The 13,786-nt window shown below is 36.6% G+C and overlaps 1 protein-coding gene across 2 annotated transcripts; it reads left to right on the top strand.

Annotated features, from left to right (window-relative positions):
* The first annotated feature begins 611 nt into the window (after positions 1-611).
* GLYATL2 (glycine-N-acyltransferase like 2) lies at positions 612-12,853 on the top strand. Of its 2 annotated transcripts, XM_032282130.1 has the most exons (6): positions 612-961; positions 7,003-7,120; positions 8,251-8,358; positions 9,515-9,641; positions 9,735-9,906; positions 12,085-12,853. In XM_032282130.1, the coding sequence occupies exons 2-6, from the start codon at positions 7,043-7,045 to the stop codon at positions 12,491-12,493; spliced, it is 894 nt and encodes a 297-aa protein (XP_032138021.1). In that variant the 5' UTR covers positions 612-961; positions 7,003-7,042; the 3' UTR covers positions 12,494-12,853. The 2 variants fall into 2 exon arrangements, with proteins under 2 accessions (XP_032138021.1, XP_032138022.1); XM_032282131.1 differs by lacking the exons at positions 612-961; positions 8,251-8,358 and having other exon boundaries at positions 6,926-7,120; positions 12,085-12,566.
* Positions 12,854-13,786: the final 933 nt, after the last annotated feature.

The raw sequence follows: 13,786 nt of genomic DNA on the forward strand, positions 1-13,786 counted from the left end.
AGGCTCATATCAGAGTTCTGCCCTCAAGCGATCTTCCTGCTTCAGCATCCCAAATAGATGGTATTACAGGTGTGATCCACTGCACCCAGCATAAAAATTTTATAACTTGTTTGTACATTTTTCAATCTAAATGTCTCCAAAATGTTAATGTAGAGCAGACTCTTTTAGATAGCTTTTTATAAGATACACATTGTCAGGCACTCTAAGAGCCTCTGTTTTACCTGATCTGAAAAAGTTCTTGTATTGTTAACAAGCAAGCCCAGTTGATCTTGAAGTAGATGGTGTGAGGAATACACATTGAAAAACAATTTTTGTCTCTGTTTCTCTACAAAGCTAATTCCAGTCCCTCCTAATCTTTTCTCCAGTAATTGCTTTTTCTTCTTACATTTATAATTCCCCTCCCTATTCCTCCACTTTAGACAACCACAGGACAAGGTATATGAAGCCCAGTTCTCATTATTATAGTAACTTCCTTGAGGCATTCTTGGCTTTTTCCAAGCCACAAATGTTTGAAAGTATTAGGCAAAGTATTTTGCATTGAAACCAAAATTTCCAAATCTTTGTTTGCTCTACTGTCATCATTCAAATAAGGCTGCAGCTGTGCTATGTAAAACTGACTTAATATGTTCTAGAATAGCCATTCAGCTGTAAGTGGTTATGTATAAATCCAAGGTTTCTGGTGTAAAACTTCTTATCATTGTAGAAGCCACTCAATGCAGAACACATTCTCAGTCCTCCTCTGGACCACAAAACCCCTGACTTCCTGTCAATGGACAGAACGTCTGGTTTGATCTACAGGAACCCATAACTTCTTGAAGCTTTATGCTAAGGAGTGACAACATGAGTCAGTTGAAGTTTACTGTGTCTGAGTCCACAGAGTGTTAGCTACAGAAACCTTTCCCTTGACATACTGAGCAAGTGCAGCAGGTGGTGTGCCTACAGGTCTACGAAGAAACTTCAGGTAAGCAGAATTGCTTAGAACAGTCTTTTTTTTCCCTCAGCACTTCAATTAATTACGATTCTTGCTCTAACTCATTTGTATTTGTTAATTTATTTCTTTCCCCCTGCAAACCTTTGGAAGGAGCATGCACCAGGGTCTCAATGTTGAGAACAAATTCCTCAAACCTTTTAGGTACCTGAAGCTGAAAAATACTTTAGAAATAGCTGGTGTGTATACTTTTGAATTTGTGAAATGTTCAAATGTTTTCCTTGAATTGTAAATTATCCATATGCTTATATCTTTCCCTGACACCCTCTAGATCTCCATAGCAATATTATGGGATAAAAAAATCAGTGTTCTCCTTGCCTCCAATTTCGCTTCTAAAGTATTACTTGTTTGTTTGCATAGAAAAATCTTCCTTCTTCCTTCTGTGTCATGTGGCTGGAATCAATGCTTTTCTGTTGTCCTCTGCCAAATTTCTCTCCATTCATTAAAACATTTGGCACTTGACACCGTAATTTTTCTCTCCAACAAACTTGTTACATCCCGTTCATGCCTGTGATGCCTGAAACTCCCATTCCCTTCTTGGCTCCTACTTTGTTGGCTTGGAGTTGAATCCAACAGCCATACATCCCAGACTGATCTACCTTGGAATACCTCTGAAATCTTAACCTCTAATAGTCTAATATCTGACCCCAGTCTCCCATTTGTAAGTACAATTTCTCCTGTCTATTACCATTGCTATTCTTTGACTTCAACAAGTACTTTCATCCATTGCTTTCCCTATATTTTCTCACTTTGTCTCCAACCTACTTTACTTTTTTTCTTCTTTCTCCTAGATGTGACAGTTTGTCAGTTTCAATCTCTTAGTTATATATTCTCAAGTGACTTGTCCCTTATCCTTTTTTGCTACTCCAGCCCTGAAAAACCCAATCTTGGTTTGTTTTAATTTGTTTTCTCTGCTTCCACTCTCAGGGAGCTGAACTCAATATATTATTGAGTAACACTTCCAAATCGTAGTTTCCATCTTTACACAATCCTAAGCATGCTTGCCAGTCCTTGCTAACTCTAGTCTACTTTTTCTCCCATTAACATCAAAAGCCATTGATTCCCATAAAATCCTACTTCTTTTCCTCCACACTTTATTGGCATACTTCCTCACCCATTGACTTCTAAAAACTGATTTGGGGAATAGGAAGAAATTTTACCTTCTAGGATATAGATATTCAAAAATAACTCGCCAACTCTTTCTGCTCTTTTTTTCTAACCCTGTGTATTTTTATATACAGTAAGTTCTCACTTAACATTGTCGATAGGTTCTTGGAAACTGGAAGTTCAAATGAAACAACATATAATAAAACGAATTTTACAATAAGCTGATTATTATAAACAAGAATTAAGTTACCACAGCATATTTCTGGTCACAAAAACATCACCAAACTTATAAACGAAGGCCTCAAACACTTCTAATATAAAACTTTGAAATACATGTAAGCTGTATATACATTTAAGAAATATTAATAAAAACAAGTAAGGTAACTATTTACTGATTTTTTGGTGAGTCAGAGTGTGATGGTGACCACAGTGGTGGTGGGTTAAACTGAGAAATAAATGTTTGCAAAGCAAACGTTGTAAGGAGCACCTCTTGCCTCTATGAAGTTAAAAATCAATCACATATGTGGTGGGCTTGCTGAGTCCTTTTGCACAGCATTGTTTATTGTTATGTATTTGTATGATTATCACAGACTTTATGAACTTTTGTTTTATTATGAATGTTTCATTTATTCATTCACTTTTCACCTGGCTTATTCTGGTTCAGAGGTGCAAGTGACTGAAGCCTATCCTGGTAGCTCAGAGCACAAGGCAGGAATCCACCCTGAACTGGAGGACTGGACACCCTTTCATCACAGGGCACACACACACAAACACACACACTCACTTATCCTGGGACAATTTATACATACTAATTAACTAAGATACACATTTTTGAGATGTGAGAGGAAACAGGATTATCCAGGGAAAATCCACGCAGACATGAGGAGAACATGCAAACTGAACATAGACAGTGGTCCAGACAGGAATTGATTATTTTTCTCTTCAACATTATAATGAAAAGACATTGAACAAAATGACATTATTTGAGGACCTGCTGTATACTTACATACATACACCTGTACCTACATCCATTCTATTATTTTCTCTGACTTCTCACTGGAAGAGGTATTCTTCCTGTCCAAAACTAATTTTAACAACTATGCTTAGAATTATGGTTGATGATTAAATGAATTAATCAACATAAAGAAGCTGTAATAGTGGTTGGAATTTTGTATATAGGGTCAATGAATTTCTGTTACCTTTCTATGTCCTATTATACACATTGGCCTATCACTTACTTACATCTCACCTCTTGTAGTTAGTATAGGTGTGCTTAACTCTCATCTAATAAGAGAAATGCCTTTCTTTGAGTTTTTGTATCTCTCTTCTTCCCCTTGATACTCTAGTGTTCTTCTTCCTTTCCCGATCAAGCTCTTTATAAAAGTTACCTTCACTTCCTCACATTTCATTAAGTCTCCAACCCCCATAACTTGGTTTCTTCTCCCATCCACTTCTCTTACTAAGTCAGTACAGGCATTGATCAACTTACGACCTATGCAACTTATGACCATTTGACTTTATGACCACAATCGCTAGCCACGACTGCTCCGCGTCTGGCAGCACAAACGTTGCCCAGCTGGGTGTATGACAGTGCGGGACAATAAACATATATGCTATATCGTATCATTATTAGTCATTTTCTTGCCTTTCTTACTAAAATGTGAGTGGTTTATATCCCTATATCTTTAACAATATTAGAACATACTAAGTTTAAATTATATTTGAACAAGATATCCAGATGACATCTTTTATGATGAATGCTACATATTTGTATCCCATGGAAAGTCACATAAAATTGTGATGATTTACTTTTCTATTTACAATGATAATAAATAAATACCTGGCAACTAGTCCTTTTTAACCCTAAGACTTAACATAATTCATACTCCCTGCTTTTCAAAACTCATCATGTGCCGTGGTTTTTCACTTCAAACCATAGACCACCATGGTTCAGTGATCTGTGAATATTCCACAGTTTTACATAAGGCTGCGCCTTTACCACAAGTTAAGGTGGCTTTTTAAAAATGAGATTTGACAAGAACGCTTTCATAATAAGCATTCAGGTCAACCTTTACTACTGGTAATGCAGTGTTTTACTTAAACCTGATGAATGTAAAAATAAGAAACAAAATGGTGTAGAGATGATACAAATGGCATAAAATGAACAAAGAAAATTATGATATATAACAATTATGAAAGAAAATTATGATAAAATATGACCTAAAGATTTTTATAACACCATTTCACAGTACTGTACATATAGCCTACTCAACTTACGACCAAATCGTGTTACGACCGGTCTGTTGGAACCAATCGTGGTCATAAGTCGAGCACTAGCTGTAATCAACTCCTAACTCCAAAATGCACTGCCATTTTTAGTATTCATCTCTTTTAGCTTCTCAGCAGCCTTTGACTGCTTTGGTCACTATTTCCTTGAAAGTTTCTCCTATTTTGACTTCTAAGATCCTTCTCTTGTTTTTCACATTGTTTTTCTATCCACTTTTTCTATCTCTTCTACTGGATCCTCTTCCTTTCTGATTTTGTTAAACAATATCTGATCCAATAGTAACTCTCTTATAATCCTCCATTATAATGTATTGAAGAATATATTATATGATATTGGACTGTTGAATTAGGTTGAGCCATAAAGACTCTACTGCCTTGGCACCTCGGAGAGAGTTGAAACTAGGTGTTTCTCATTGATGGGAGCTAAACCAGGGCCCTGCCATAGGGGGAAGCAGACTGTGAAAAGGAAGGGGGTGGAATAGCATGTGCTATTCGTAGTGGCAACAGCCCATTTACAACCTTTATTTAATCCACATTTTTGTGTATCTCCTACAGGTTATATACCTAATTTTTATTGCAAATACCCCTACTATTGGGCATTTTCTTCTGCTTTGAAAGTTTCTGTTAGCAGCCACATTTTTCTCATAAACTTGACTAAGCCTGGAGCAAAGAGACTTGATGTTCAGTCTTTGAAGAAAAATGTTCTAAAAACCCCATTTCTACCCTTCACTGATTCTTTTTGTTCATTCACTGAACAAAAGTTTATTAATGCTTACACTATGCTAAGTGCTGTGCTTGATGCTTGAGTAATAAAGAAGAATAAGACATGGTACCACTTACCAAGGAGATTACTCTCCTCTGGGGAAATATGCTACCAAAGCCTGCAGAATGGGCAGAATTCTGTACCATTTGGTTAATGCATCCATCATTCTAGACAGTGACAGAAACACAGTGGCTTGTTCTAGATCTGCAGTTTGCCTCCAAATGTCTATTTTGTGGCAATAAATTTATTCAAGCAAGTTACATATAGTCTATCTTTGAAGTTGCAGTTTTCCTCAATTATATTTCTGTCTGGTGGAATGGTCACCTTCATTGAATTTAAAGGTCTTTAAAATTTCCTTCAGAACCTTGTATATATACAATTTACCACTGTGCTAAACACTTCACATACCTTTTGTGGTAATGAAATCGTCATTACCTACAAAGTAAATATTGCTATCCCAATTTTGTAGATAATGCAACTGAGTCAGAGACTCAAATAATTTGACTTACCTAAGGTGACCCAGATAGCCAGAAGAGGAGCCAGTGGTGGAGTTTTGGTTTGTTTGATTCCAAAGCCCATGTTGTTAACCACTGTTCTTCCTTTTATATTGATTCTGGCTATATACTTGCATATATACATGCATACATAGGTATCATATGTGCTGAGTTGTCTAGGATTGCAAAAAATATTAATGGCTTCCTTGCAAGCCATCAAAATGGTGTAGAAATTTTTGTATTAGTTGGTTTTTAGAAAATATGGCCATTCTTACATATTGCCTTCAAATATCATATGAGAGGTCAGATAAATAATGTAAATATATATTATATAATTATATATATTGTCAGCCATGTGTATATGGCTGGAAGAAAGTTTAAAAGTTCATATGTATATCTTATTTATATACCACTTTGTTTCAGAAAGACTTTCAGGTGGGTATATGCACATGCATATATACACAGATAACCATTTATGTATACATCTTTATATTATTAATTTGGGATTACAACATATATTTTCCTAACTTCATGACAAAGATGTTTTCCTACATCATGAAACACTCATCAAAGACATCATTTTGATAGCTGCCTGGTAATCTGTTATTTGGATATACCATCATTAACTTGATCATTTCTTCATGATGAATTTTGTATTATATCTAATATACAGTATCATATTACACTAAATTTTTTAATTTTTACATTTTAAAACATATCTATTATTAATTCCTTGAGATGACTTTATAGATGCAGACTTACTGAATAAAAGAGTTTGCTCTATTTTTAAGGTTGACAATGCATAATTCCAACACCTAGATCTTGCCAAATTCTGCTTGATGGTATCACCCCTAATCAACAATTTTTTCTTCCTATGGTTTTTTTTTCCCTTAGGAGAAAAAGGATTACACACAATATAGTCTGCAAGTTTTTTCCCAGATGATTACATTCTTTTATGATAGCTGAAAATAGTACCCATGCTATGGCAACATTAGAGCAAGTGTTTCAATGCCTGGAGGTGGAGGTGCTCTCCAGAGGGGCAGCTGGACATTTGCATCTGGACAGCTGAAGGCATTCACTCTCTATATTCTTGACCTGATTTGAAACAAATGAGCATGGGAGATTTATTTTATCAGATATATTATGATACTTTTTAAGTGGAATTTTATGGAGATTACCAAGAATCCCTGAGGTCTAGTTGCATCCCTGGGCTTTAGTTTCTCATTTGTAAACTGAAAGGTTTGGACTGGATAATTTTTAAACCCCGTCACTGCTAACAGTGTATGATGTCCCTGGTGATTTCTCCTTCCTCTTCTTTCTGGACACCTATTATAGTATTTTTGTTCATGTGTTTATTTCCTTAGAGCATCTTGTTGAGAAAAGGAAGCTGAAGTGCTATATAAGATGTTTGTGCTTCAAAACTCTCTGATTCTGGAGATTCTGTATAAATCCTTGAAAAAGAACATCCCTGAATCTACAAAGGTAAGGAAATAGAAGGAGCTCAAAGGAGAGAGGGCTGAGTTGAGAGGAGAACAGATTTAGGGTTCAGAACCTTACTGAAGAGATGGGAATGCAAGTCTAAAGTCAGAATCTGTTCAAAGATGATCTTAATATCCATATCCAGTCAATCACCTACTTTGCTTCCTTTTAATCATTTTTAAATTTATCCTTCTGCTGTTTCTGTTGTACTTCCTCATCTCTTCTAGGAAATTTAAATATCTCCTTGTCTCCAATCTTAACAATCTAGCTACAATTTGGTGATGAGAGTCAGCTATATAACACATATAGGATCATATCCCTCCCTTTTTAAAAAATTTGCCATAGCAAATTTGCAGAGTCCATCTCCAAGGCTTAATTGGATTACAGGGTTTAACCCAATCTCTGGCCTTTTCTATTTTGCCTTTCTACATTCTCCTGCCATATACCACATGCTACAACTATTGAGCCCCTCACAGTTCAGTAGGCATGATATAATCTGCCATATTCTTAATCATTTCACTCGTGCTTTTTCTCCTACTTGTAATAACTTGCTCTCATTCTCTATTTACCAGAAAAATACATTACTTATTTATCAAGACCCAGTTCAGATATTACTTCTTATGTAAGTCTCCCCATTACTCCCTAGACAGGTAGTGCTTTTCTTCCTTGGGATCCTATACCACCACATACAAATATCTCTCAGACTGTGTGTTCTATGATGGTTAAACTATATACTCTGTATTCTTCTAAACTTAACTTTAAGGTTGTGGCCATATCATATCCACCTTTGAGTTTTTCATGCTTAACACAGACCTGATGCATAATAGATGTCAAATAAATAGTATGTTATGAAATAAAGAAAGAAGAAATTGAGAAAATGGCATTAATTAAAAAAAATAAATGAATGTCAGGGAAACCAATTCCTAATGATTCATGTATTAACTTGGATTTTTGCAATGGCTTATTAGGCCCTCTTGCAGCATAACTCAATGAGTAGTCCAACAAGCCATCCTGGAAGCACTGGCCCCATCCTAAGTCCTCCTAGACCTCTTGTCCTTATTTCCCATGCCACATAAAAGACTCTATAATGGAGAAAAACTGATCTCCTCCTGTTTTGTTCTGTTGCATTATAGGTATATGGTGCCCTTTTTAACATAAAAAATAAAAACCCATTCAAAATGGAGGTACTGGTAGATGCCTGGCCAGATTACCAGATGGTCATTACTCGGCCTCAGAAACAGGTAGGAGCAATAGCTACTGAATATCAGGGCAGTCACTCTCTAGACGTTCTCTGTGTGGCAATGAGGGAACTGATATTGAGGGGTGATGAGAAGAACCTTAGTACTGTTGATCTATGCAGGTTTTGGAAGGGCTGTTTGGAAGAGGAGATAGGGCAGAGATAAGGCTTGAACTTAGATCCAGTAATCAATAATCCAGGATGTGTAAATAAAATTAGGATTCCGTTCAGTCAACCTTTTCCATCAAGATATCTCAACCTAGATTTCTATGGATGAAAATGATTAAGAAGTGTTTTTACCTGCAAGGACTCCCAAGGGGAAGTGTCAATGCAGAGGGTAGGCAGGCATGTGGAGGCAGACTGAGCTGTCTATTCTAGGTACTACACTAACTCTGGAATGATGGTTCTTTCCAAAAGTTTATCTATTCAATTGCACGCCAAGAGACAATCACTGAGCCAGCACCAGAGTGCTGGGTCAGGATTAACTCAGGTGTCGCCTCATCAAAAACCCACATCCTGGCCAAACCTGTTCTTTATATTTATTTCCATACCTTAGGCACCTTCTCTTTTAAATCCTTAACATGCCGGGCGCAGTGGCTCATGCTTGTAATCTCAGCACTTTGGGAGGCTAAGGTGGGCGGATCACCTGAGGTCAGGAATTGGAGACGAACCTGACCACTATGGTGAAACCCTGTCTCTACTAAAAATACAAAAATTGGCCAGGCATGGTGGCAGGTGCCTCTAGTCCCAGCTACTCGGGAGGCTGAGACAGGAGAATTGCTCCAGGGAGGCGGAGGTTGCAGTGAGCCGAGATCATGCCACTGCACTCCAGCCTGGGTGACAGAGCGAGACTCCGTCTCAAAAAAAAAAAAAAAAAAATCTTTAACATATACCATTTTGGGTACACTTCCCCTTCTAGACAATGGAACTATTTATTCACTCTCTCAAGGGTAGCTCACTTTAGTGCCCTAAAAGAAAGAAACTATCTTCAGTGTATCAATAGTGAGTTATCCTTGAAGGGACCCAAGGCCATTTTCTACACCTATCTCAGAAAAACAGAAAATGTTTTAAACAATTGAATCTTTAGCATTCTAGACCTATACAAGAACATTTCATAAATTGTAGTGCTATGTAAGTATGATTGATATTTGTTATATCAGGAGATGAAAGATGACCAGGATCATTATACCAACACTTATCAGATCTTCACCAAAGCTACTGACAAGTTGGAGGAGGTCTTGTCCTGCTCCCAGGTTATCAATTGGGAAAAAACTTTCCAGATTCAAGGTAACTAGTCTGAGTTAAAAGGAAAAGACCCATGCGTTAGTTTTAGCTGATATGGAAGGGATAAAGCAGTACTTGTCTTTCTCCTCTTTCCAGGTTGCCAGGAGGGCCTGGATGAAGCAGTAAGAAAGGTTGCAACTTCAAAATCAGTGCAGGTAGATTACATGAAAAATATGCTCCTCATGCCAGAGTTATCAAAGAAACACAAAACTTCAAGTAATTACAATATGGAGTTATTTGAAATGCATAAAGTGGATGACAATAACAAGTAAGATTTTACCTTTTGCTTCCCAAATTCCTTGATAGAATTATTAAGTTGCCGCAAAGTTTGTACTTGGAAATGTAGGACTTGAAACTAAATTATGATCGGTTACACAATTGCATGGGTAAAGAAAGGGAGTTATGTTGCCGACTGTATGCTGAGCATGTGCAGAAACTTCATTAGACAAGATCTTTATGCATATTATCTCACTTAGGGCTCACAAGGGTCCTTCTGAGAGGGGAATGGACATCATGGGGGCACTGGAAAATGTTTACTGAAACTATTTATGTCTTACAAAATGCTACATGCTTATAGAAAGTACATAAGTGTATACATTAAAAAATAGAATCTGTCCACTTGGGTTCCTCTGCCAGATGTAAATATTCTTGACACTAATATGCATGCGTTTAGTGCTCTACATGAGTTATTTTATTTATTTATCTTCACAACATGTACACGTACTTTACTGCAACTTCTGCAATGAATATCATCATAAATAGATCATTGCACAGTTGTATAAATATTTCTGAAAGATGAATTACTAGAATTGAAATTGTTGAGTCAAAGAATATGCATATTAAATGAATGGTATTACCAAACTGGATAGCAAGACTTTCATGAATTTAATGTGTGATATCATAACTTATGAAACAACCTAAACATACAGTAATGGGAAAATTGATACATTTATTATGGTACACTGAAATATTAGGATACTATGCAGCAATTAAAAAGAATGAAGCAGCTCTACATGACAGATTAGAAAAGATTTCCAAAACAAATTGCTAAGTTAAAAAATAAGGTGGACAGAACAATGTATATAGTATGCTACCACTTGTGTCAATAAACAAATGTATGTACACACCTAAAATTGTGTAGAATAACTGGAAAGTTGTGCAAAATATATTGGCATTACTGGTCACTTCTAAAGAAAGTAAATGGGTAACAGGAGATCAGAGAAAGAAGAGAGATTTTCTTTCCTCTAATAAACCATTTATGCTTTATAATTGTATTACTAATTGAAAAACTAAATAAAATCTAAACACACACTCACAGATACATTTGAGTTAGCCAGAAAAGTAAACACTGTTCAAATCCTGCTTTGCCCCACCAGTGTTCCCATGAGGCTCTTAAGAGGAACATATACACAGAGAAAATGATAAATGGGGATTAAATAATATTTAGTAGTATAACTCTGGAAATTTGGTATGAAGTACCTGCCCTAAGGTGATTCTTCAACCCCTACATGGATATACCGATATCTTCCTTTCTAGGTTCGGCTATCCACAGGACGGGGTGAAGGAAAGGGTACTTGAGATCCTTCAGGAAGCAAGCCCAGGATCAGGCCACACATGGAAGAGAGCAAAAACAAAGCATCACCTATAGAAAACTTAGTGTTCAGTGACTTGCCCACTGGCAAAAGTGAAGCGACTCTGAAACTGACAAACTTCTCAAAACTCTTCCTCCCTGAAGAGAGGCAAACTTCCTGGAGATCTCTCTTCCATCATCCCCGTATTTACAGAGAATATTACTATAATTTTACAAACAAGAAAACTGAGTCTCACATAACTTTTCCAAAATAAAATAATCAGGATTAAAATCCCAATGGTCAGCACCAAAAATTTAGTATTCTTTTTCCTATATTGCAGATTCTTAAACTGCATTTTTGGTAATTCCCTAAAGGTATGTGATGATGGACTTAGGGACACATGAAGATGTAAGATCAGCATTGTTCTCATCTCCCTGTAAAATATGTTTTATTGGAATATCTGTTGAATGAAATACTATCTTGTGTATTTACAGATTTTCTGGAGCAGAACTCAAAATACACATGGTTTCATGTAAATTCAGCCATGTGGAGGGCTTTTCTGGTCTATATCCTCAGTCTTTTAGGGACACGTCTTCATTTTTTTCCTTAGGGTACTTGATGAGACATTTTGAGATGTTCTGTAATATATCATACTATTTCTCTGTTATGAAATATACCATAAAACACATAGTGCTCCCCCATCAATTATTTAGAAACATTTTGAAGCAGAAATAGAAAAGGTAGTTTTTATGCATCTATTGTCTCCTCTAGGCTGTAGGATCCTCAAGAAAAGAAATGGTGTTATATTTATTTTTTTGCAATTCCAGTGTTTGGTAAATATTGGCTGAATAAATGCAATTTTTTTTTCTTCACAGGAAAGGAAACTTTTCAAACATGTTCTTAGACACTTCACATGCAGGTCTTATAAATGAACACTGGGCCTATGGGAAAAATGAGAGAAGCTTGAAATATATTGAACGCTGCCTCCAGGATTTTCTAGGATTTGGTGTGCTAGGTCCAGAGGGGGAGCTTGTCTCTTGGATTGTGATGGAACAGTCCTGTGAGCTGAGAATGGGTTATACTATCCCCAAATACAGAAGCCAAGGGAAGATGTCACAAGTTTTGCATTATCTTGAAAAGTATCTTTCTCAGAAAGAAATCCCGTTTTATGCCCATAGGGCAGGTTATGAAGAGAAACACTTAAAGATACTGAAAAATGTTGATTTTAAGATTTGTCCTTGTGGCTGGCATCAGTGGAAATGCACCCCCAAGAAATATTGTTGATTAGACCCATTGTTCATTTCAAATCTTTCTTATCAGTAGAAAAACATTTAAGTCAAACACAAACATTGTGATCTACATTAGCATAAAAGGCATCTGGTTATCCAGTATCTGTGTATTACTTAAGCTCATCTTAACATTTTTACCCTCCTCCTCTTCTGTATTCTTACAGAAAATTAGAAGCTCAATCCTTTGGTCTCATAATTTCCTTTATGATAACAGACATCTCAGAATTAAAATCACCCAATGCCAATCATTAGTGCCAAGATATCTCTTTAAAGGCAACAATTTCTTAAATGAAGACAAATTATTTCATAAAAAACCACTTTTATGATTTTATTTTTAAAATAAAAAGTCTTCTTTGAAAAATGTCTCCTCTGGTATTCTTCCCTTACTTCTACAAAGCTTTCCAAAGGATTTTTGAAAAGCCCTCAGCATCATTGCTTTTTATTCTAAGTACCCTCTGAGGAGCTTTCAGATATTCTGCTAAATTAAATTTTGTGGCTATCAGCGAAAATTTGGTTTTCTAACTTGCTTTTCATCACAAGGTGTTGCTAGGTTGAGTTGCAAATTTAAATGTTAACTTTAAATTTTCAAGATAATTTTTATGTCTATGATGTGTTAGTTTCCTATTGTCATTAAAACAAATTATGACAAATATTATGACTTAATGCAACACAATGTGTTATATTTATGACAGAGTTCAGAATAGGATTTATGGGGCTAAAACCAACATGCTGGCAGGGACACCTCCTTCTGGAGGTTATAAGTGTTAACTCCCTTGCCTTTTCCAGATCATAGAGGCGGTCCTAACTCCTTAGCTTGTGTCTCTGCATCATATTAACTTTTATCTCTTTGCTTTCATCATCATCACATAACCAGGCTTTTTTTGGGGGTGTGGGAGGGAGGCACTGCTCCCCTGAGAAAATGTTGTAGGTTCTTAGTCTCCACTATCTCAAGAATGAGAGAGGGGACTACTGCAGGTGCACGGTAAGCTTGTAAATACCAGTCCCAAGAAGTGTTGCAGAAAGGTGATTTTATTTTGGTAGAGAAAAGAGAAAAAAAAAGGAGGAGAAGAGAGAAAACTTCCACGAAGAGTGTGGAAGGGGACTCCAGAGGGGAAATCCATGAGAGAGAAAGATGGCTTCCACCAGGGTGGAAGGGGATCCAAAACATGGAGCCCAAAGGGGTGTGGAAGAAGGGGACTTTTAACCTGGGAGGAACCCCCACCTTCTCTAAGACCCTGGGCCAATGAAAGGAGTTCCTTAGAACTTCCACTGGAGTGATTGACCCTTA

The sequence above is a fragment of the Sapajus apella genome, unplaced genomic scaffold (genome assembly GCF_009761245.1).
Source record: "Sapajus apella isolate SASKATOON/1434 unplaced genomic scaffold, GSC_monkey_1.0 scaffold14, whole genome shotgun sequence".
NCBI classification, from domain to species: domain Eukaryota; kingdom Metazoa; phylum Chordata; class Mammalia; order Primates; family Cebidae; genus Sapajus; species Sapajus apella.